The sequence below is a fragment of the Hypomesus transpacificus genome, chromosome 2 (genome assembly GCF_021917145.1).
Source record: "Hypomesus transpacificus isolate Combined female chromosome 2, fHypTra1, whole genome shotgun sequence".
NCBI lineage: Eukaryota > Metazoa > Chordata > Actinopteri > Osmeriformes > Osmeridae > Hypomesus > Hypomesus transpacificus.
Window position 1 is genome coordinate 6034506 of NC_061061.1, and position 26334 is coordinate 6060839.

General features: G+C 40.5%; 1 protein-coding gene across 2 annotated transcripts; it reads left to right on the top strand.

Annotated features, from left to right (window-relative positions):
• Positions 1-1722: 1722 nt before the first annotated feature.
• LOC124474746 (double-strand-break repair protein rad21 homolog A-like) lies at positions 1723-20986 on the top strand. 2 transcript variants are annotated; one of them, XM_047031166.1, is made up of 14 exons: positions 1723-1893; positions 2772-2955; positions 3056-3185; positions 3385-3484; positions 3565-3671; positions 3822-4019; positions 17083-17208; positions 17407-17532; positions 17695-17918; positions 18010-18163; positions 18874-19019; positions 19358-19522; positions 19742-19825; positions 20082-20986. In XM_047031166.1, exons 2-14 carry the CDS (start codon positions 2812-2814, stop codon positions 20271-20273), a joined length of 1896 nt encoding a protein of 631 aa, XP_046887122.1. In that variant the 5' UTR covers positions 1723-1893; positions 2772-2811; the 3' UTR covers positions 20274-20986. The 2 variants fall into 2 exon arrangements, with proteins under 2 accessions (XP_046887122.1, XP_046887114.1); XM_047031158.1 differs by having other exon boundaries at positions 1723-1858.
• The last annotated feature ends 5348 nt before the right edge of the window (positions 20987-26334 follow it).

A 26334-nucleotide genomic window follows, 5' to 3' on the forward strand; every position in this document is an offset into this window, starting at 1 on the left:
AATCGCCATTAATATGTTTCTGAATTTGTGACAAATCTGGTGATAGAAGCAGACTGATAGGTGCACGCACAGCTGGGGAACCTGTTGGGACGTAACACCGGCATGTACTTGCCAAGCCCCCACCCCTCGCCCCTCGGCTTGAAGCAACGGCCCCGGTGGATGTAGGTGGTATTGCATGTACGGTTAGGTTTCCGACTCTTCCGGTCGTTTTTATTCTATTAACTCCATTCAACATTTACAAAGCTATCTCCCCCAATAATTTTTGTTTGATTCTCGAACCTGGCTCATACTACTAGCTTTTTCATAGAATAATTTTTACCGATTTTTGCTAAGTTTGAAACCAATCCGAAATGGGTAAACTAGCAACCCATTTATGTGCTTAGTCAATGAAAGTTGCCTGCAAATGTGCTCGCGGATACTAACAGGGCACGAGCACAAAAGTTCACATTGGCTGATAGCTGATTTACATGAGCTCTCGGAGCTAGGGAAAAAATTAGCCACTGTTTAAAGCTAGACAGGAAGACACGGAAGTGGAAAGATGGCCGCGTCTTGTCTCGCGCTCTCGCTTGCCTCACTGCGCCACTGAGCACTTTTCATAGAAATGAATGGGGACGCCATCTTGGAAGACAGAAGTAGCTTACTCTAGTTATATTAACTCTATGGTACGTGCAGTAGCCTAACACGACTCAGCGGGACACACTAACAGTATTTTGACTAAACTCTTTGTCCTGTGTTTTATTATGATCATAATCATGAACAAGTGCTTAAAGAAAAATCATTAAATGATCATGAAAATTAACATTTTAAATTATAATTCAAATTGTCATATTGATGTTGCATTCACTTAATAAATTATGAGGCATTGCGCCCTCGACACGAAAGTAGATAAACTGCTTTTCTAAGTAAAAAGTAATATTGCAAATCAGCAGTATTGGCAGGGGCGCCATATGGCCCTGTATTTACTCCTTGGTATCGGATCAATACCACATTTTGCAGTATTGCACCCTAGCAGCTGCAGAGTTTGGCGATAGAGGATCCCTCTAGATCGAAGAGAGCTTGATCGACTGGCTGAGCCTGCCTGGTGTGTAATACTGTTCATTCAACAATCAGAGGCTTAAACCCGCCCCCTGACTTGGTGACGCAGACGACGGATTTATTTTGCTGCAGCAAGTTAGACCGTGGATAAATGTAAGGATAAATAAATAAATGTAAGGATAAATAAATAAATGTTAGGATAAATAAATAAATCTAAGTATAAATAAATGTGAACACATTAAAACGTAAATATATACACACAAAAACATGTAACATTTATACATTTAGTGTCTAATTTAATTTGTAATTTATGTATTTTGTATGTCAATTAGGCATTTCACTATATAATAAGTCATTTATTTAAGTTTTGTGTTATATAATTATTTATTTATCCAAGTAATTATTTATTTAGTTTTGGACCCTATAATCCTCCATACCCTGCATCCCGTTTTGCTTGGTTCTTAACCCATTGTGTGAACCTAAAACTGCTACAGTGATGGACTGATGCTCACATTGTAATTCAATCAAAAGCTCTCTTATACATACTAAGTTAAGACATTATTATTGGTAACACTTGCTTTTTAATCGATTTTATTAACTGTTAAGAGTTATACAATGTCGCCCCCTATCATTCGTTTGCTTCGGCCAGACAAACAGACTCCTCCTTCGCCATTTTTGACTGTAAACATCCTGCTCATTTAAAAGGATATTGAGCGGGAGGAAGGCAACTGGCGCCATCTTGGTTGTATTAATGAGTACAACAAGCGAGAATTGGCAGGGAGAAATAACATAAACATTTATTTTTAATTTGGGGGTCGAATAGGTGAGTGAAGATTAAACTGCACCGTTTATGAATCGGTGTGTGTTTTTTTGTTCTACATTTACAACATGAACTGTTGAGTTTTACAAATCATGGCCTCCACGCCACTGAATAGACAGCCTATCGACAACGGTAGCTCGAGTTGCGGCGCAAAAAAATGTTTACAGTAACTAATAAGCTAGCTATGTAGTTAGCACGCGCGTTTTTCATGTCTCGTTAAATACGTTGCCAGTGTAATGCATTTGTTTATTATGGTAGCTTTGTGTATATAGGTAAAAGTTAACCGTTTATTGCAGTACTTGATTGTTGGCGAGTTTTTAATAATTATTTGCGAAGCCATCTTTTGCAAGACAGCTAGTCTACCTAGCTGGTGCTACCTCGCTAAAAGGCTAGCTAGCTACCTAGCCCTGGCTAGCTGACCCCAAAGTAGTTAGCTAGTTTGCTCATCTCTCGACATCGACTTATTTAACTAGTTAACTACAATCGGACTAGTTCGCGGACAATAACAACGGTTCTCATAATATGCTTTAGATTTGCGCACATTGACGTTTGAAACTGCCCATGGCTGCTCAGACAATATAACTTGAGCTAATGGTAGCATAGATGGCTGACAAAATCTCGGAGTGATTCACTTGTTCGCTTATTAACACGTTTATGCTGATCCATCAGCTAGCTTGCTTTATGCCCAACTATCTAGAATCCCATTATTTAGTAGGGTACTTTCTACATGGCATTTCAAGTCATGAAATGTGCAGGGGGAATGCATGTTTTTTCATCAAAACGGCTGCTATCAAATACTTGGAAGTTCAAATTCTATGTATTGACTGATTTTGATCATTGTCTTGGTTCGAAGTCATATGCCTTCTCTTGCAGACATTTCATCTACTTCTGTTTTTCTGCACAATCTTTACCCTAGGCGGAGTAGCCCCCTTGTGTGAGATCCACGAACAGGGGCAATGTTCTACGCCCACTTTGTCCTCAGCAAAAGGGGGCCGCTAGCCAAGATCTGGCTGGCGGCCCACTGGGACAAGAAGCTGACCAAGGCTCACGTGTTTGAATGCAACCTGGAGAGCAGTGTGGAGAGCATCATCTCACCCAAGGTATGGGAAGAACCGTGAAACATTTTTTATATACAAATGAGTCCTAAAATAAGTTCAAAAAGATTTAAATCCAATTAAAAATGAAATTATATGTTCTTAGGTGAAAATGGCTCTGCGCACATCTGGTCACCTGTTGCTGGGCGTGGTTAGAATCTACCACAGGAAGGCCAAGTATCTGCTAGCCGATTGTAATGAGGCCTTCATCAAGATCAAAATGGCCTTCCGTCCAGGCAAGACACCGGGGCCATGGGCCAGTATTAGATCTCTATTCCTAGTTACCTATTATATCTGGGTACAACTTCTGAAGGGAGATAGTGATGTTGAAAAGCTATGCTTGGCTTGGGCTGAAAGTTGTATCTGAAAATATGTGTAGATGATAGGCTTAAGTACCCAGTATATTGTAGTCTGAACGTTGTCTCTGTATTTTAGGTGTGGTCGATTTGCCAGAGGAGAACAGAGAGGCAGCCTACAATGCCATCACCTTGCCAGAAGAGTTCCATGACTTTGACCAACCACTACCTGATCTTGAGTAAGACATCTAAGTAACACTTAAAACATTGAGTTTGTGTGTGTGACAATTAGAGATCTAATGATCGATGGTCCTTGCAGTGACATAGATGTGGCTCAGCAGTTCACCCTCAACCAGAGTCGAGTGGAGGAGATTACCATGAGGGAGGATGTGGGGAACCTCAGTCTGATGCAAGATAACGACTTTGGTAAGTGGATGAGACATCGCTGGCTGTCTCCCTTGGCCTTCACTAACCCTACAGAAACGAATACTACAAACAACAGTTTAACCTTTTTTATTTTTGAGCTTGAGGTTATTTGCAAACATGTCCTAAACCAACTTGGTTAACCCTTCGCAGCTGACTTTGGTATGGATGACCGGGAGATGATGAGAGTGGAGGGTGCCTTTGAGGAGGACATCATCCACGGTTCCACCGCCTCCAATCTGCTCCTCGAAACGGAACCTGGCCCAGCCCACCTGCCTGACAAGTCAAACCACATGGAGTATGATGACTTCGGAGACAATACTATGGGCAACAGCGACGGAGGGATGCTAGGTACGACAGCCACCAGCTTCTATACAGTATAAACTGATTCACCCACCGACCGTGCATGGTGAACAATTGAATCTATGTATTAAAGTGACCCACGGCATGCACAGTTAGACTTGCATATTTTTCAGGGTTCGTACAAGGTGCTTGAAGTGTTTCGACTTTTTGAAATTTAAGTCCTTGAAAACCCTTGCAAACAGTCATATTAAAGGGGCGATTGATTGCAAAACCGATTTTACCTTGTCATAGTTGAATAACGACAGTTAGTGGGTAAAATGAACATATAGTGAACCTCAAAGTCCATTGACACCTCTTTCCTATGCAAATCTCAAAAGGAAAAAATTTGGCTGTAAAACACTAGCTTTTCAACAAAGCCACCGGACTGACGTCAGTCCGAGGACTGCCTTTTTTGGCTCTGGTCTGTATCTTACACAGTATCTTACCAGCCCGAGGTAGCGTAGATCTCCGATACTAGTTTAGCTAAGCGATGCTCTGTGTAGGCTACTTCTAAGGAATTACAAAGAGGAACATTTGAATTATAACAAGGATATTGAAAATGGACCACGGTCGTAAATGCTGTGTTCCAGGCTGTACAGGGAAGGTTGACACTCATAGTCTTCCAAAGGAGCCAAACATTCGACAGGCATGGCTGCTGTTGTCTATGAGAAGATCCCGGCGAAGTTTGACACTCAATCATTCATTTGCTCTGAACATTTCACCCAAGACAGTTTTGACAACCTTGGACAATTTCAAGCAGGATTTGCCAAGAAACTGAACCTGAAAAGAGGTTCCGACCGTATGCTCATTGCAACCGCAAGCTGTAAGTACAGTATGATTTTGTCGCTAACAGTTATTAGCAATGCTAACGTCTCCTGTATCTAGCATAGGTAGGATGCTAAATACGTTTCTAAACACATAAACATACTTTACTTAGCAAATGACTCTAGCTAAACTAGCTGTAGTCGGCATTAGAGGGGAAGCTCCCGAAAAAATAGACACAAATCGAATAGCTGTCTGGCCTATTGTTAACGCCTGTCAGATGGTCAATTTGACAGAACTGGAGAAAGGCAGGTGCTAGATACAGAATACGCTAGCATTGCTAATAACTGTTACCGACAAAATCATACTACAGCTTGCGGTTGTAATGAACGTAAGGTCAGAACGCACCTCTTTTCAGCAACAGCTTCATAGCAAATCATGCTCTACATTGTCCAGGTTTTCAAAACCGTCCTTGAAAAAGTGTTGAGGGTCGAACTGCACAGGGATCTTCTACGCTACGGTTGAGACAAACATCAGCCATGCCTGTCTAGTAGGGGTGGAACGGTACATGTATTCGTACCGAACCGTACGGTACGGGCGTCACGGTTCGGCTCGTGAAATTGCACGGAGAATACACGGTATAAAAATTAATAAAACTCGCGTGCAAATTAATTAATGTAATGCGGAACTACTGTAAGATATTCGTGTTCTTTAGGGACAATCTGTAGCCCCGCCTTAGCTCTGAAACTGATTGGCGCCGCCACCTGTGTAGCCGAGCTGTGCCTGAGTGAGTCAGAGATAGCTAGCAGCAGCACTAAAGACGTAGCCTATGCAACGCTAGTGCTAAATATGAATGTTCGTAGTGTAAGTATAGCAAAAAATAGCCTAAACTTTCCTAGACTTTTAGTTGCGGTACTAATGCTGAGGGCTCGCTGATATTGCTGTCTTACTAGAACGTGCATTTAGTCTAGCAGACGCTTTTATCCAGAGCGTAGTATCTATGAGTTGTTGCTAACGTGTGCTGATGTTGTACACACCCAATAAATTCAAAATTTCCAGGCCTCTCTAGTTTCTACTCTGCCACGACCTTCTGTAGCTTCTCAGCTAGGTGAGTGCTTGTGTGCTGCTCATACAGGGGCCGTGTCTGTAGAACTGACGCTTTCATTTCCAGCTCAGTCAATAAAGTGAGCAGTCACCGTGAGGTAGCTTTCGGTAGCAGAAGTCCAACCATCAGTCGTTAGTGAAACGGAGGGTGCAGCTGACAACTCGCGCTCCATCAATGTCTGTGTTTTGTTGTATATGTAAGGGACCAGGGCCGGCGTTGCTGCTACTATATCCCTGCCTGTGTTTGCGCTGTTGCTCAGCTAGTAGCCTATGTCGTGGTGTAGGAGGACTGATCGACAAGCGCATCATACATTTAGCTAAGGCTTGCATGTACAGTAGTTAGTCTGGAGCCCTGCTTCTGCATTTTTGTTTTGCTTTTCCCCCCCATTGTACCAAACTCATACCGAACCGTGATGTCTGAACAGCGGTACGAACCGAACCATGACTTCAGTGTACCGTTCCACTAGACTACTGTCTAGTCAATGTTAGCTATACTAATCTGCTTTTTATTAACGCTGATTTGCAAGGAATGCAAGAACAGCTAGGTAGTGAAAACACCTAGACTGTGCATGTAACTAGTTTGGCTGGTTAACGCAAGAGCATAAAAGGTAAAATGTGTGATGATTCAGCCTAGTTTATTGGCAATGGGGCTAACGTTGTTTGATGTTCCTGTGTTTCATTCAAATAGATAACCCATGTTATGTAAATCTATAATTCACGATGCATGATTGTCCAGATCTTTTGTCAGGTAATTTTTCAGCAAGATATCTAGAGCATAGCACTAGCTAACTGAAGCTGAGTTAAATCACAATATAGTTTGGTTGCTAAGCTGTAACGTTCTACCCACCTAAGTCAATCGAGTTTGTTTTCACAACAGAACTGTAAACCACTAACATTATCATTTCAAATGATATGTAGACAATCTGTTAAAGTGTTGTGTAGACACAATAGATTTATTTGCGCGTTTTTATTTCAAGTCTCCACCTTCAGTGTTTCAGTGAGTGCTGTTGGCCGTGTTCCGTCTTTGATCCCCAGCTTCACTCATTGAAAACCAACCAATCAGCGTGCAGCTCATCTAAATATTAATGAGCATACCCTAAAAGGAGAAAAGCTAGTGTTTTTTCCCAGGAAAATTTCTGAGGATCAGTCAGGGAACATAGAACAGCACCCGGGCCATTTTCAACCCAACCAATGTTACATATCCTATTTGTAGACCTTAAGAAACAGTGTGAAATACCAACAAAAAAACTGTCATTCGCCCCTTTAATGACGATGTGCTTGAATTATTTAAAGACGATATGAATTTACAAAGTAATTTTGAAGTTTTAGTCTTTTCGCTCAAAATGAATGCCTCAGCCCTCATTCTGACGTCACTCACCTGGAGCACACGTGCACAGACATTTGGAGGGGCTATTTCCTAACATGAAAACAGCCCCCCCGCCGCAGTCACTTTCTTTCTCATACAAGCTCAAAAAAGCAACAATAATGTAACAGACTGGACATAACGTAGCTACGTTAGCCTGCTACTGCTACATGGGCTAGTAGTATGAAGGCTTTGGTTCATGTAACGTAGCATGATTATACTTATAAGGTAACACAACGTGATGCAAAGGTTACAAGATGATGCAGCAAGTGGATAAAAAAATATATATTTTTACTTTCGGGCATTTGTCATTATCTCCATTACTTCAAAAAGTCAAGTGAAAGTGGAAGGGTTTTCCCTCCTTCACTCGTAGTGTACCAGCGTGAGAATACAAACAATGTCATGTGACTGGGGCAGAGGGCAACGCTGACGTTATGGTAGCAAAACAAATTAACACAGAACTGGATGATATCACAATTTAATTGTATTTAACTTAACTAATTATGGGCTTATCGTATTGATGCAGCCACACATAAAAAAAGTTTATTTAGGCTCTCCAGGGGGGCAGATCAGCCAATCAGGGCAAACGGTCTGTTGTCCGGGCAACAATATCATGTACCTGTACACGTCCCTGAAGACGAAGAAATGCCGAGGAAGTGCAAATTTAATGCAGCATGGTTGGAAAATGCTAGCCTGGCTCTGCCCTCCTGCGTACTTCCGCTCAATTTGGATTTTGCTTCTGTACTAGGTCTGGCCATCCGGTACGCAAGTCAGATTTTTCAGGTTGATTTTCTACCGGCGAATCAGCGAACAGAGGGAGTGGCTGAGAACGATGACGTTGATGTCGTGCGCTAGTTTGTGTTGTAGTTCCGTAATGGCGGCGGAGAAAGATGTGAGCGAAGCCATTCGGTCCGTTGTGGCAACACTGCCTAAAAATATGTATGTGCGAACTTGAAAAATAATTTACGAGCAGTGCGCGAGTGACGGGCTGTTGTCAATAAACGGAACCACAGCGCGATGAAGTGAAGCACCATTGATTTCACATGGAAAGCAAGTGAAGGAGTCGCGACTCCATGATGTGAACATAGCATAATGACGCGCGAGCAACGATTCACAACCAATGGGCCAGAGCCATTTAAAAAGAAAGTTACAACACTCTTTGATATCGCCCAAACATGATCACTTTGTTCAATTAGCTTGCAAAACACCCCACTGCTGGCAACCTGTTTGTTTTTCAACGGGACAGACAGTAGCAGCATCTCGATTTACTGACATTTCCGGTATATTAACACATAATATCAATTGGTTACTGGTGTGTTGTATTATGTATAGTGTCTGATACTTTATTAACATTTATGTATTACATTAACTTATAACACTACGCAGGCAGCAGTATTGTCAAGCAGAGCTAGAAATGGCTATGCTAGCTACATACTGTAGCTCAATTTAAGACAAGGAAGGAGTTTGGTAAATAGAACAGAATATACAAGGCAACCAATTCAAGTTCAAGTCTTTTATTTGTCAGGTGCACAGAGCAACACAAGGTTAGACTGGGCACTGAAATTCTTAAGACAAAACGCAAGCACCTGGCATAACATAACATATAAGTACACAGAACAAATTTACATCTATGCTGAGCTTAGATAAGAGAACTTCCTAAATATATAGATAGCAATAAATAAACGACTATACTAACCCTAACACTAAAACTTCCTAAATTACAGATAACAATAAATAGTACGCTATACTAACCCTAATACACAAAAAAAAAAACTGTTACAACCCTATAACCTAATCTAACCTAAGTGGAGTACAGTGCAGTAGTGCAAATTTGCAGATCAATTGCATTCAATAAAACATTTTATTATGCAATATGTCCAGTGAGAGGGTCGTTTGTTTTAAGTGAGTGGACCTGAAATTCCTGCTGAGCGTTGACACCTAGCTGGACGATGGGGGACCCCTTAATCTGCAATTCATTGTAACTAGCTCTAATCAGATGTGCATTTAGAATCTAACAAGCTATATCTTACAATACACTTGAAGTAAAGCTTGCTATATAAAATTTGGGTGACCAGACGTCCTCTTTTACCCGGACATGTCCTCTTTTCGAGACCTAAAAAATGCGTCCAGTAAGGATTCCAAATTTTTCTGGGATTTTGCCTCGTCGGAAATAAGTGTCTTATGGGTCTTTCACAAACTATTACACCAGTCATGTTCAGTGTAACGAAGCAAGTTAGCTGGTAAATTTATCAAATTACTGCATTATTTTAAAACTATTTTCAAAATCAGCTAACTTGATAACACTGAACATGAATGGGGTTGAATGTTTGGGACTAGGTCGCAAATGACACTCTTTACTTCTGCCTTCTTCGATTAAACCACAATGGAAGTCTATGGAAATGTCCCAAATCTTTTTTTATATGGCTCTGGGTCTACCTAGCTTTGACTACCAAGCCTTTTAATCCGTGGCATGCTTATATAGTCTATAATGTCCCAGTATTTTAAGAAAATATTAACTATAACTATATACATGTTTCTTAAACTATTTGTTCTAGTTCTATCAGAGTGAAAGTTGCTAGTGGTCTGGCATTAACTGTTAAATCAGTGGTGTTGTTAGACCAAAAACTGTACTGGGGCACAGTCCCTTATTCATATCCCTTCTTCCAAGCTTGTTGCACACAATGCACTATTAGGCTATAGAAACTTCCCTCGCTTAACCCACTATATAACAGTTCAGGGACGCAAGTTTGATATCAGCTTTGGAAGGGACATCTATAGTTAATGCAAGCTTTGTGTTTTCGGTTTGTTAAAACTCAAACTTTAGATTTTACTGGGGTACCGCAGATTTATACTGGGCACATGCCCCTGTAAAAAAGTTTAAACGACGCCCCTGTGTTAAGTTATGTTTAATAAACAAATACAATTTAAAAAAACACTGTGCCCCTAAATGTATTTGTGTGCTCCTAAAAATTTTAATTTATGTTTAAAAAACAAATACAATTTAAAAAAAACACTGTGCCCCTAAATGTATTTGTGTGCTCCTAAAATTTTTAATTTAGGAGCACATGTACTCCTTGGTGAAAACATTAGCGTAGAGCCCTGATGTGGCATATAAAAATTGGCTTCTTGAAGACCCAAAAAGTGTGCATCGTGCACAATGCCACAAATCCCTCAATTTCAAACATGGGCGAATCGGCACTGGAGAGTCACATGCAAGAAAATCGTCATGTCAGTGCAATTGCACGCACTGGACCACCATCTGTCCGAGAATATTTCACCCCCACAGTCCCAGAGCAAGAGGTAAGCATTTGAATTGTGATTCATATTTTCTGTTTAATTAAAGCACCATCTCTTTTTTTTCTGGCATTCTTTGGTCTGCGTTAGCATATGATCATGCTTATCGGGCTAGACTACATTGTTTTGACGTTAGCCAGAGTTAGACTTGGGTCACTCACTGGCAGTGTGTTCAGTGTTGTATTTCACTCCATTCTACACCAAAAACGTCAGGGAGGACTACTTTTTGTAGATACGAGCCTGCTGAAGATAGCCAGGGTCTCTGATTTCTCAAAGCAAGCCTGTTTCATTCGCCATTTGCCTGGCTGAGAAAACAACCTCCGTTAGCCAGGCTAGTTTTGCCCGTTTCGGACTATTTAAAGGTCTCTGACAGTCAGAATCACTGTTTACAGGCAAAGGTTGCGGTGGTCTTTGGCCAAATGTGTATATTGACCGGTTGCCAGAGCCTGGAATCGAACCAGTGTTTTGATTTGATTTTGCATGGGTCTCCGGACATTTCACACTGAGGTACGCAGTAAAAATCACTGTTCAGATTTTCCCGCATCTGGTACTTAACCGGTTTGGATAAATACACGGTCTTCACAGTTAAATAATTTAAAACACCCAAAATGCTCAGAATAATAATAATGTTATTGTTGATTGTGTGAACTAGCTGGGTTTACCGTTGGGTTAGCACAGCAGCGAAAGTGGTGAGACCTGTTTTCCAGTTTAGTCATGTGACGTTCAACATATACCCCAATTCATTTGTTTTTCAATAAGTTGTATACTGTATTTTGGGTACTTTAAGTTATATCTATAATGCCAGTCATTAGAATGCATTAAAATAATTACTTTGTAACTGTTACAACCAACACTGTATGCTTGCTAGATTTCCATGACTGAATACATTTGGTGTAATTGAATTTGTACATCTTTTGCAGAACCCTAAACCTTGTGGAACATCTGGAGACTTGGATTTTTGGGTCAGAAACAATGATACTTGCCGGGCTGAAATTCTTTTGACTTTAAAGAGTGTTACATCCCACTACTCCAACAAGTAGGGATGGGTATCAAGAACCGGTTCTTGTTTAGAGCCGGTTCCCAGTGAACCGATTCCTTGGAATCGTCAGCCAAATTATTTAACGGTTCTCTGTGTCGTTGCGCATGCGCAAACTTTTATAGTTTATTCAGACTGCAGCAAACATGGCAACTAGGCAGAAGCGTTCTAAAGTTTGGCTGTATTTCACATGACAAAATGACAACAACGCCACTTGTAACGCGTGTAAAAAGTATATTTCGACGAAGGGAGGAAATTCAACAAATATGAAGCATTTTAACGCACAGCATTGAATGAAGTTACTTGAATGTCATGTTCGATGCATGCAGCAGCGCAGCTAACGTTCGTGCTTAATCTTTAACTATCCAAGGTTGAGCTAAACTCCTCAAAAGTGATCACAACAACTTGTCACTGTGTGAAGCAATTTTATTGTGTGTAGTCAATCAAGTTATCTTATGTCCCGTCGTTTGAAGCATACATTTTGGCTCAGGCATTTGTCTCCCATTATTGATCACTTCATGTTAATTATTGGAGGAGCTTGTGTTATCAGCAAACGTTCACGTTCCATTTTTCAAGGTCAAATCATATAATATGACTAATGCTGTCCCCACTCAGTCGACTAGTTGATTTTCTGGTCGATATGCTAAGATTTCTTTTTGTCGAGTTTCTGTATGGCAGTGTGAAATCTGATTCCCGCTTGTCATCATTGCTGAATTAGCTAAATATTCTACAGAAATGTTTGATTATATTATTTCAGACTTGGCCAACTTAAAAACATAATTTAAAAGAAAAGGTGATACTATTTTCCCTTTCGTTAATCTGCGCTTTGTTTTGGTTTGGTATGTTTTAGTCGAGTCTTGGTCGACCAATACAAATCTTAGTCGGGGACAGCCCTAAATATGACGGTGTCAAACATTGGCCATTCTGTTAAACAATACGCTCGCTTTGTTATAGAATCTTCCATTTTCAGCCAAGGTCAAATACAAGTGAGAAGAACAGCAACGGAAATGTAAATGTTTGTGCAGTGTTTACCCTAGGATTTTTTTTTTGCAGTGGGGGCAGGTCTGTCCGCCCCTCCCCCCCTCCCCTTCGGCCGAAATAAAGTTTTAACCCTATATTTTGGAGTAAGTTAATGTAATAACAAATTTAATATTCCATATATTTTTGTCCTATTTTCCGTAAAGCAATACAGTTGGGCTACTTAAAGTATGTTCTAAATGGCAGAAATATGCTGCCAATTAATAATTGACGTAACAACTTATTGTAAATGGTCACTAGCCTAGCCTATCGATCAAGGTACTCAAAAGCATGTACACTGTCGGCTTCATTTGATCTTGATAGGCTAAGCATTCTGTAGCAAATAATAACAATATACCTACTATTAATAAAAACTACTTCAGCATAATAATGCACCTAAAATACAAACGTGAGCAAGGGCAGCAATTGCTATCGAATCAACAGACATGCAATTATACTAGCAGGGGAAGAATACAAACAACGAAAATCACCAGTTAACTTAAATTTGCAATAACTGTAGACTAATACAATAACAGGCTGCAAACATAAGTTATACGACTTACAGTTCTCAAGGACGCACACACGCAATCTCAACTGCGCTATTCTCCGACATGCACTCTAACAAGCACTGCTGATAAACGGCCTAAAAAAAATCAACGTAGGGGAAACACTGGTATGTATACATACTGTATATGGTGTGCAGCATTATAGAAAATTATATAAAAGAAAAATGAATGTAAATAAATCAGTTTGTGCTCTTTTTTTTCCACCCGCCTTGCCCAATGAGAATCGATAAGAAAATCAATAAGGGATTGAAACGATAAGCAGGAATTGATAAGGAATCAGAATTGTTAAAATCGTATCAATACTCATCCATACCAAAAAGAGTTCTAATGTTTCCAGACAGTGTGATAGCAAAATTGTTAGCTTGTGGTTAATCATGACATTGCTCCTTATGTGAAGCTGCAACTGCTGGAAAAAGTGAAAACGGATTCAGGGTATGTTGTTTGATGAATCTCTTAACAAGCAACTTCAGCTGAAGCAGATGGATGTGCACATTAGGTTTCTGGATTCAGTTACAAACAAGGTCTCCACACACTACCTGGATTCTGCCTTTATGGGGCATGGTACGGCAGAGAAATGTCTGGAACATTTCAAGCACTTGACAGAACAGCTTGATTTGAGTAATCTTCAGATATCAATGGATGGGCCAATGTAAAATATCAAAGTATTGGCTGAATGTACAGACAAACAACTGATTGATATTGGGATATGTTCCTTACATAGTGTACACAATGCATTTCAAAATGCCTTCCTTGAAACTAATTGGCACATTGACAACCAGTTACCTGCATTTTATCGCCTGTGTCATGATACACCTGCATGAAGGGATGATTTATGTCACAATAACTGGTTCATCACTGGTTCCAAAGAAGTTCTGCTCTCACAGATGGGTGGAAAATGTTGAGGTTGCCTCGAGCGTTAAAGGTGTTGCCTCATCTAAGAACCTTTGTGAAAACAGTAGAAGCAGACAAGAAGTTTACCACTCCAAAGTGTAAAACATTCACAGTAGCGAAAGAAGCTTATGAGGATCCACTACTCCCTGCAAAGTTGCATTTCTTTGTCTATGTAGCAAAGCATGTGCAAGGCTATCTACAAAAGTATCAGACTGATAGACCCATGATCCCATTTATGACCTCAGACTGGGTAGACATGATCTCTGCTGTAATGAGTATAATACTTTAAAATTAATGTAATGGAGACTATGACAGACCCACTGAAGATGTTCAAGTATGAAAATGAAAGCTTAGGATGCATTAGGTCTGTCCATAGACAGAGATCTCAGACAAATGGCGGGGAAAGTGAGTGAAAGAATTTCGGAATTCAGAAATGATGGAAGGCGTTGTTTCCTTCAACTCTTAAAGAGACTTTTGGACAAAACCCACATTCGCTCCCGTTTTGTGAGAAACTACCTGTTTAAACGCCATGGCCCATGATCCTGATGGATGTGAACGAAGGTTCAAAAGGCTTCTGAACCATTTAGTTGACCTAAAAAGATTTCCAGAAAGCAAGTGTGATGATGCTCAAATGCAGTACACAACCTTCATTAAAGAAGAAGTGGCAAGAAAGCTAAGCCAGAGCAGACGCTCTGGATAAGAGTGTCTGCTAAATGACTAAATGTAAAAAACCTGTCAGTTTAGGGACTTCAATATCCAGTCACACACTCCTGACCATTTCTTTTCAGAAACATTGCAGGGTAAAGCTTAACTCAAATAGGTAATAAATAGGTAGTGAAACTGTGCTTCTTTTATCACATGGTCAGGCTACTGTGGAACGTGGATTTTCTGTGAATGCAGCCTTGAGCACCGAAAACAGAAAGAACATCAGCCATGCATTACAGAGAGTTGTTTGTGATTGTCTCAAGTGTTGGAGGAGTTAAGAAAGTTCAGATCACTCCCAGAATGATTGCCAGCTGTAAAGCAGCACGACAAAGATATGAGGGTTCTCTCATCAAGCAGAGAGAAAAGAAAGCCGAGACCGAACCAAATACACAGACCAAGAGCAGATAAAAAAATAAAAGAGGAGGCTTGAATCTGACATTGCCCACTTGGAGCTAGAAATAGAAAAGGCCACTGAAGCTGAGACCTCGTCCAAACCAAGAGAATGCATAATTAGATTTAATAGTTTAAGAAGGTCCCTGAAAGACAAAGATTAACTTAAACAGATTTGTTAAATCTGCCACAACCTACACTTTAGCACTTTAACAGGGCTTTTCTACACAAGACAAACAGAAATACAGTTAATGATTTTTAGTGCTGTCAGTTTAACGCGCTATTAACAGTGTTAACGCAAACCCATTTTAATGTAAACATTTTTTATTGCGCGATTAACATTCTTTTTGGCCAAGCAAACTTTGACGTTTTTTTCACATGCTGTTGCAGCAACTACTAACGTTAGAAAAACTACAACACCACACCGAAACTAGCTAGACCGGAAACAAAACTATAGGTACGCCGCACACACTTGTTTGGGCTTGCAAGCCGGCTAAAGAGTAGTAGGCTAACATTACGTTTTGAGTGGATGGCGAGCGCGAGACGCCGAAATGGATGCCAACCAAATTCTGAATGCAGGGCTCAACATTAACTTTTTGAGGCACTTGTCCTTTGGACAAGTACATTAACGTTTCACTTGTCCATACACAAAAGTCACGTGTCCGGGTAAAGATGTATCATTTTATTTAAAAAAATAATTGTGTTGAAGTTTCTAGTTAGCTAGCGTCGGCAGTGATGTACCTAGCAAGCGTTAGCAGCATTTGTATTGGTTAAATGTACATAGTTAAATATCTGCTAATATTCAACTGTAAAGTAGGCTATACACCAGTGGCGATTTTAGACCCTTTTTAGGGGTGCTCAAGCACCCCCAAAAAAATAATACAAAAATTGTTATTCTTTATTATCATTTGATGCTGGTAGTTCATGAAGAAAGGGACATCCTTAGTTTTTTCATTCATTCAATATTTTGAATAATAATACATAAATCTATTAGATGTTATCAAGTGAAATTAGGGATTTATGTTAGCAAGGGGGTTTAGCACTTTTGCAAGGCACTGTATTCATGTCACATTCTAATTGGGGGCTGAGCACCCCTAGAGGTCTGATCCTAAAATCGCCCCTGCTCACAGGCTCTCACGCCAAACCTTGTACTTCTCACGCTGAGAAGGCAGCCAACCAAGTAGTCCTGCTAACAATGTAAACAGTAATGGACAAGGTGCGAACACCTGTGAAAGCTTGTCTCGGGGCTATTTGTCTTATTTCAGATACAGTATCAGGTTAGATAGCTTGCAAATACTGAGGATAGCCTACCGAAGTAGAGATGTTTTCAATAAAATAAACATTTGCATTAAGCAATCCGATCCACTTTTCCATGTTGATAAGAGCATAAAAATGCGAAAAAATTATGGGACAAAAAAATCAATGGACATTTAGAATAGATAAAAATGTGCGATTAATCGTGTGTTAACTGACATTCATGCGATTAAATATTTTAATAATTTGACAGAACAAATTATTTTATGTAATTTGTACTGCATGACAAAACCCTTTTGAATACTTCAATACTAAAATTACTCCTGTTTAATTGGGAGAAAGTGAAATGTTTTTCTTTACTTGTTACTTTACTGTTATAGCACTGAATAAGAATCTAATAAGTTAATGACCTGTTTGTACCCGCTCTTTAATGCACAGAAAGTACTGTGACTCTTAGTATGTTCTCATATTTAGAATTACCATTGACTACTTCAATGTGCTGTACCTTATTTGTACCATCTTGTTTGATTTTTATTGATCTGTTTTCCTTTTTTAGAATTTAGAGTAAATTAAAGTTTGTTTGATAAATGAGATCTCTTATTGTTGTCCTTGAAAACTCAAAAAATAGTGCTTGAAAAGTCCTGGAATTTCATCATACAGTTTTTGTACGAACCTTGATTTGTTTCTCAGTGGACAAGCTTTTGAGCAGCGAGGACGGCGGCGGCATCTTTGACGATCCCCCCGCCATCACCGAGAGTGTGATGATGCCTCCGGACCATGGCGATGACGAGGATGACTTTGACAACCTCCAGTCCCGTAAGTCCACAGTAGGGGGGAAACGGACTAATGTGATGCTTGATGTGTAAAACCCTTCAAATCACCTTTTTTGTGAGCTCTTCATCCGCTGAACAGTATATTTATGGGTTTCCTTGTGAAACATTGTCTTAAACTGACACTGTGAATGAACATCAGATTTGGAGTCAGTCTGACAACTCCCCTGTTGTTTTGTCATAGCCGGACCAGACAGCCCAGATTCTGGCCCAGCTGAGCCCCTACCTGCCATGGCAGACCAGACAGAGCAGACCACCCTGGTCCACAATGAGGAGGAGGCCTTTGCTTTGGAGCCAATTGACATCACTGGTGAGTTATGTTATGCCTTGTTTATAGTTTGTGTTGTACTTTGTGGAAAACCCGGAGGAATTACAGGGCTGAATTGTGTTTGCCAACACAATTACTCAGTAACTTTTCTTTCGTTTTTAAATAATTATAATTTGATATTGGTCTTTTTGTCACCTCCATTAGTGAAGGAAACAAAGGCGAAGCGCAAAAGGAAGCTGATTGTGGACAGCGTGAAGGAGCTAGACAGCAAGACCATTCGTGCCCAGCTCAGTGACTACTCTGACATCGTCACCACCCTAGACCTGGCCCCACCCACCAAGAAGCTGATGATGTGGAAGGAGACCGGAGGGGTGGAGAAGCTGTTCTCCCTTCCTGCCCAGCCGCTCTGGAATGGCAGGCTGCTCAAGGTAGCGCACGCACACACTTAGAACAACACTTAGTCTCTGAAGGGTTCCATTGTCAACGTTCGTGTCTTGGATGGGGTGTGTGTGTTACCAGATGTTTACCCGCTGCCTGACGCCCCTCGTGCCAGATGAGCTGAGGAAGAGGAGGAAGGGAGGTGAAGCTGACAGCCTGGATGAGTTCCTGAAGGAGCTGGAGAACCCAGAGGTGCCAAGAGAAGAGGCCATGTCCCAGCACAGGGATGTCATTGGTATGTTGCCACACGCAAAACTCAGGGCTTGAAATTGCGACCATTTTGGTCGCATATGCTCCTGAAATTGTCTGTGCGACCATCAAAATGTATTTGAGTGTATTATTGTCAGTGATGGGCAAATCGAGAGTTTTCTAAACACCGAGACAATTGAAACATTGGAGTCGGGGCCTTTGAAACGCCCGAAACCTTAACTCAACAACGACATCTGCTGGCAGCTACGAGTATGACATAACTAACCATCTTTTAGCTAATTCCACATCGTGATCTTAAGGATCCTTGTGGTTGATAGGAATTATTGCCGTCCTGCAATGCAGATAGCGCGGGATCAAATACTGGAGCGATGGCTTTCATCTAACAATAGAAATAAGCCCAAATATGATTTTCAAACAGTTTGAGACGATAAACCCAGTGTTAAATTGTTACATATTCATATATATATATCCCCCCCCCCGAAGCCCTGTAAATCTAGAATTAATATATATTAATTAATATTCGGTGGGTGTTCCAAGAAAATCTACGTTGGGAGCACCACTGCCACGAAGTGAATAAGTTCATTCATTTCAAGCCTTGACACACATACACAGACATCATTAATCATGGTGTTGGAAGGTATTGGACGGGTAGGGTATGGGTAGACTGGGACATTGTACTTGAAGGTGTTAGAAGTCTGGAAGGAGTCCTATGGATGTGTATCTTATCCCCCTTAGACCAGACCATCATGGAGGAACCCAGTATGCTCCAGGCTTCAGCCATGGAGGGCAGCAGGACCACCCTGGACGAGACCGTCATGCCCCCCCCATCAACTCCTCGTGGTGTTAAACGCAAGGCCCACGATAAAGAGGCCACCCTGCCTGTGAGTCTGTGGTTGTTGAGAAGAAAAAAAATGAACTCAAGCAGTGATGGCCAAGCAGCGGTATATTAAATGTCGTGGCAATGCTGTCACTTCTGTTTGAAATATGTGAAGGATTAAATGCTTGACGTCTCCCTTTACACGTTAAGAAGTTAGCGGAATATATTTTGCCATTGTGCATTTTTTTCAATTTTTGCTGCTGAGAATGCCAAATAATTGATTCTCAAGTTTATTTGCCATTTGTAACAAGTACTTTTGAATTATTTGTTCCTACTCATCTTGACTCCGTTTCTAACCCTGTAATGTGGTTCAGCTGTTAAATGATACAACTGTGTGCTTAGATGGGCTCCCTGGAGCAGGCGGCCGAGCGCTCAGGGTTGTCACAGAGGCTGGAGCTACCCCAGGTGGACCTGCCTCCAGAGGAGAGCTTGAACCTCACTCAACTTGTGCCTGAGCTGGACCTGCTGGGAGACAAGGAGAAGAAGGATGACAGTGATGAGGAGGAGGTGAGAAAATCTAGGTGGATGGTATCACCCACTACCGTTATTTTTCTGTCATTGCGTTAAGAAGGGCAAGAACTTGGTATATGGTGGTTAATTAAATTAGCTTGAATCAAATCTGTTGGGAATTCCACATTTCTGCTAGACAATGGTAGACAATTGGTAATAAATCGATTGGTTTAGAGTGCAGGGGAATAAAAAGGATGCCTTATTTTTCTTATCCAGGAGGAAGAGGGTCAGGGTGGAGATCAGGACCAGGAGGAGAAGAGATGGAACAAGAGGACTCAGCAGATGCTCCATGGTCTTCAGGTAAAACACCTAACCCTATTATGCAATGAATATCGAGTTGATCTATCCCATAAGAGGTGATGTGATCATTGTTTTGGTTTGTCATGAGACTGAAAAGAACAGTATCTTAGTGTATTCTTTCTTGACATATTCTACTTTAACATAAATAATTGCTCAGTGGTCCTTGAGGCAGAAAAAAAAAAAACTTTTGCACATTATTGCTCCAGTGGTCTGGAAAGCAATGTTAATGAATCTGTATGTCTGCATCTCTTCACAGCGTGTCATGGCCAAGACTGGTGCAGAGTCAGTCAGCCTGCTGGATCTCAGCAGGAATAACAACAAGAAGCAGGCTGCTGCCAAGTTCTACAGCTTTCTGGTTCTGAAGAAGCAGCAGGCCATCGAGCTCAACCAAGCCGAGCCCTACAGTGACATTATTGCAACAGCTGGACCAAGATTCCACCTCATTTAGACATCACACAGACAAGGCTTTGCAACACTTTTTACTGAACTTGTATGTTTTTATTTACTGTTTTGTTTCTTGTTGGCTGAGCCCTGTATGTCATTTTTGTTCAACATTATGACTTTTTAAGCCTTTTACTGTATCAACCAACAGAATCATGCAGTGAATGTTTATTTCTTCATAGTGAGGAGGAGTTGGTGTATTGGGTATATTTATATTTCAATTCATATTTTTCCTTTTCACTTTTTGTAAGCTTGCATCCACAGTACATTCATCCCTTGTGTGTATTTTGTAGTTTACTTTTCTAAATTCATTAAATGCCAAACTTTGGCACAGATTAAGAACTCTTCATTTTCATAAATCATGTACTTGTTGCAAATATGCTGTGAAAAGGTACTGTTTTATTATAAAATACATTTGTAAACTCGCATCACCCAAGTTCATCCTCCTTGCACTTCACATGTCTTGGTTTTTGCAGTAATGCCAAATTAAAATTATTTGTCCATAATTTGGCTAATTTACAACTAGCGTTGCCTCCTTTTAGATATTTTATTTTGGCAAAATGTTCTGTGGCATTGTGTTTTTTTTTTTGTACCTCTACATTAGTTTCTTTTTTTTGCATTATATCATTAGTCATTGAACATGTTACAAACTCTTATTGTTTTTGTGTATGGTTAGTTGTTGTGATACACGTACAAATTTGAAATAAAGGCTTTTAAGTACTTTTGGTTTTGTGATCATTCAACATTGAAGCGATCCCTGACGAGAAGAGGTCTATCTTTAAGAAATTCATATACACTGATGAAAGCATTGACGACAGTACTTAACAGAACACTAGTGCATAGTGCCTGTGATAGTCAGTGATTAAGATTTCAGTGGAACAGATACAGATTACTTAAACTATGTAGTGCATGTGGTAATTGGTGGCACACAGATTCCTGGAATTATAGATAGGGCACAGTACCCCTGATGATGTCGGTGACGCATTTAGGTGGTGGGATGAGGCTCAAAATTGTGCGTTTGAACGATCCCAGTGTTTCCCACAGATTAGAAAGCTATATGTGGCGGGGGGGGGGGGGGGGGGGGGGGGGGGGGGGTCGAAATAATTCACAAAATCAACAAAAAACAAATAATTTCTGCATATGCAGGTAGCGACGCTGCATACAGGGTGCTAAATAACTATTTAACTGGTCGGCTCCATGACGCCGGGTAAGTAGCTAGTTAGCTCTTGAAACTTCTCACCAAAAGAACGAAGGGGAACCTTCGATTAAGACATGTCCGTCGGTACCTAGCGAAAAGTAGCCTCAACTTTCCTAGACCTTTAGCTACGGCACTAATGCTGAAGGCTCGCTGATGTAGCTGTCGGTCTCACTAGAACGGCGTACGCATCGTTGCTAACGTGTGCTGACGTAGTGACTGTGTGTGTATGTGAGAAAGACGCGTGCGTGAAAGAGACGGAGGGAGAGCAGGGAAAGGAAATGCAGCTGAACGAATACGCTGCGTGTTTTTACCTAAATAGCGATAAAAAAAATGTTTTACGAAACGCAATGTGTGGCGGCCGGTGTTGATTCTGTGGCGCACAGCCACAAATTAGTCTATGTGTGGGAAACACTGGATCCCTGATGAAGGAGCTAGATTTTTCTGTATCGCTTTAAAACGTGACTACAACCCTAATAAAATAAGTTTGGCATGTTCAAATCATTTTTCAAGGAACATTTAGTTTCTTTATCGACACAGGCATATTTGCCGAACTAAACTTCCACCTCAGTCAGGGGCCTTGGAAGCTGTACCTCCAGTATTATGACTCCATGATGGTGACCATACGGACCTCTCCAGTCAATGCCATACTCTCTGTCAACCTAATGTGAGATTACATATTGAAATATGATGAGCCTTTTAAGTGTTCTCTATCCATATACTAAAGGAATGCCAATCATAAAAGAATAACAAGTATAATTTAAAATAATCTTTGATTGCTGCTTACATTCATACTTATTTATACATACAATTATTTTTGTTTGAAGTACAAACCTGAAGAGGGTAATGTCCCTCACGTTGATTCTGAGTCCACAGCTGAAGTGGTAACTGATTGCCCTCAGTGTGCATCGATGGTGGTTCCAACAATCTTCTTCAATCTGAAGAACTGCAGGTGCCTTTGAATTTGGGGAATAAAGCTCCAATGTAGTGCGTAGATGTGGACATCTTCCTCTAGGTTCAGTAGGCCCTCCATTTTGAGGTTGCAGAAAGAAGTATAGAAGAGGTCCAAAACACCCCCAAAAACATCTCTCCTGGATGGACAGCACAAACAAGAAATAATGCAGAATAGTGTTATTCACAATATGTATCTCTAAAGTTGTCTACGTTGCCAACACTTTAAAAAAAATGATTTGAAGAAGTATGACAATATACAATATTGTTACTAAAACAATTGTACCTCTGGTTGTGGGTACTTCTACCAGTGAGATGGGAACCATGAAGTGTGCCACTTGAACATTTTCTCCACCTTTGTCAGACCTAACACGTGATGGCACATCGTAAGTGATGACGGCTTCAAGGAAGCTGCTCATCACTGTTGAGGCCCGGTTGTTCGTGGTGCAGGTAAGGTACACAATTACACGGCTAAAACCATCAATGCCACCATGAACTACAATTTGCCATCTGTGATAAAAAAAAAGATGGCATTGTGTAGTACACAAAAAGGTAACATCTAACAGTTAAAAAGATTAGTAGTCTTCAATCACTGGATTTATTTTTTCATATTAAATGGTGTTGCTTCATTAGAGATTTAGATGCAGAGGCAGGCATCTTGCTTCTATGTCACAGCACAAGTGAGATGAGTTGCCTGCACAGTGGCCCAACATCAATTGACATATTTCTGATACCATTGTTATGAAAAGTTAAAAGAACTGTATGGGTTCATATCAAACATAATGTTGGGAAAACATCCTTAGTAAACACTGCTTGTGTGCTTTCACAGAAGGTAACTGCAAATTAAATTATTTGATAAATCTGTCTACGAAACACATTTAATAAACTCTTGCATTGAGAAGGTATGGAAGGTTTTATACAATCCTGTTTATGTTGATTTGGGATACCCTGCAAATACGGGGACATTTGAGGGCCTTGGAGAGACCCTCTAGAATCAAAGGACTGTAGAAAATTATTATCTGAGCTTATCTTTTCAAGGAATTTGAGCAAATGCGAAGAATACAACTCATAGACTTTCTAAAAAATGTGTAGCCTGCGTTCATAATATAGTATCCTATTTACAAAAAGGTATTGTATGATTGTGCATTGTATAAATACTGTTTACCTGAAAAAAATTCAGCCTTACCTTATAAGCTTATGGTTGCCATCTATATGCCACAAATGGTTAGGAACTGGCACAAAATATCTTCTGTGCCTCAACGTCTGGAGCTGGAGCCTGCGCATCCTTTTTGGTCTATAAGACGCATACATTCTTGAATACGTTGTCCTAAAAGAAGATGAAACCGATTACATTCAAATCACTTTTCATGCTCTAATACAGGGGTTTTCAACTGGTTTTGTCCCAGGGACCACCATTTTTACTAAAAAGTATTCCGCGGCCCACTGATGTGCCTGCGCACGCGTGTGCCTACATGTGTGTGTGTGTGCGTGCGTGTGGATAGAAGGAAGTTTTAACATTTGGTTTTCGATATTGCTTTTATTAAAAAACCTCAAACAAATCAAAATATATCTAATTAAAAACCTCAAACAATATACATAGAAACTGAAAAATTGAAGTATGTGAATGTGAGATTCTGAACACTGATAAAATTAAACAAAAAATCTATAAAAAACCTGTGTAGCGAATTTATATATTTAAAAAAACAAAACAATGGTGGACTGATCAACATAGGCTCGTGTCGCGGACCCAGGGGCGCAAAAAGTTGGTATGCGCAATATGTGGCACATAGGGGCGCAGCTCCATGGGGGCGCCAAAGCGATGGTGAAAAATAATAAATGTAAACACATTTCAAAAATATGTTTGGGTGTATTTCAATATTTAGCTTCTGCTGTGCATTTCTGCATTTCCTCAACGTTATATAACATTTTAGAGGACTAACAGGCTAGAGTAGGCGCCCTATCTCATAAGACTCCGTCATAGAATTTTGAAATAGAAGAGGGAGATAAACATAAAAAAACAAAATGAAGATTTTGCGAGCCGTTTTTCAAATGGTAAAATCTTGTCAGACAGTAGGTAAGAAAGTAACAGCTGGCTGGCGTCAGTTAGGCTACTTGTAAAATGCATAGATAATGTTTACACAGTAAAATCTCAATTTAGCTTGCCCCTAAGTTAAAACATATTTGAGTGTGCTAACATTAGCAATAACGTCAGTAAGTTTGAGGTGTATGCATAGGCTAACCATTAAATTAGCAGCACATTTCCCGTATTTAACAATGATGAAACATGGACTTACCTGAAAGTGATGCACGGGCACCATCTCGCAGTCTCTTTTTTTCTTCCCCTGACTCCTGTATCGTTTTAAGACGATTTTAGAAAAGTTTACCTAGCCTAACTGTCAAAGTTCGTCAGCCCACTGAGGGAAGGGCACCCACAGCGAGATTGGGAAGTTGACTGTGTAGCCTATTTGTTTTGTTTTGATTGGGGCGGTGGGGGGCACCATCGTAACTTTTTGTGAGCATTTAAATAAATCTCTTGTTCTACCTGTTTTGTAATATACGTGTCTAATAGTTCTATACTAAAATAATATCGGTATTATAAGTAGGTCTATATTATGATGATTTTTCAGTTGGCTATTTTTTGGTACCCCCTCAGGAGTTGGTGCCCTACGCACAGCGCGTACTGCGCGTTATGGTAGCGGCGGCACTGGCTATTTTTGACGCGATTTAACATAGCATTTTGATCGAACGAGTTGCAATAAAGTGCTCACATTAAGGAAAGTAAGGACTGCGTTCATAACGTGATATAGGCCTAACATTTTTTCCAGGGCCGGAGGGACTCGTTCGACATTCCTGGATAAGGATAACAGTGTACTGCCTGTCTTGTCCTTCTGAAGTTGTTAAATCGAATAGGCTGAACATCAACATGCAACATCAAGTATAGCCTAGAAATTCCAAACGAATTAGCGTTAGCTTTCAATTTTACGTATGCCTAGGCTACTTGTACCGTGTCCTGGCAATAAATAAAGGACACACCTGGGCAACAAAACACACCTGTCAGTCATATGTTCCAATACTTTTGCTCACGTGACAAATGGGTGGGTTCGAACAAAAAGGTGATATTTTCTAATTTGTGCATCAGATCCTGATGTAAATACCTGGAAATAAAAGCTGAAACGTTGATCTCTGGTTTCACATTCATCGTTTGATGTCAAGCCCAAATGTTTTCAGTCTACAGCAAAAATAAAGGAATTGGCCTCACTGTTCCAATACTTTTGGAGGGCACTGTATATATATAAGATAGTGGTGATACATATCTTATATTACCATTGTTTAGGGATAACAATAATCAGCCAACAGCTTTGCATCTGGTTTCCAATAATATAGCATGTACTACAAAGGTGATCACAAGTTTCATTGAATCATTAACCACCTTCATAATTACAACAGTATGGTGTTTTTTCCACAACAGAGCTGTGGTCCGTTCTGCAGAGTTCCCTACAGCCCTACAGGACACCTACCACACACGTTGCCTAAGGAAAGCCGGCAGGATTCTAACAGACTGTTCCCACCCATCCTTCAGTCTCTTTACCCCGTTGCCTTCTGGCAGGCGTTACCGCAGCATCCGGTCGCGCACACGCAGACTGGACAACAGTTTCTACCCAAGGGCCATCTGGCTTCTGAATGGACACTGATATGGACATTATTTTTCTGCACACTAGTCACTTATACACTGTCACTTTCAGCTACTGGTTGCTCTATCAGTAACTTGCACTACTATACCTCACTGTACCTCGCCAACAGGCTCCTGTATGTTCATTGACACAGTCACTGATCTGCAAATTTGCACTATTGTACTGTACTCCACTTAGGTTAGAATAGGTTATAGGGTTGAAACAGTTTTTTTGTGCATTTAGGGTTAGTA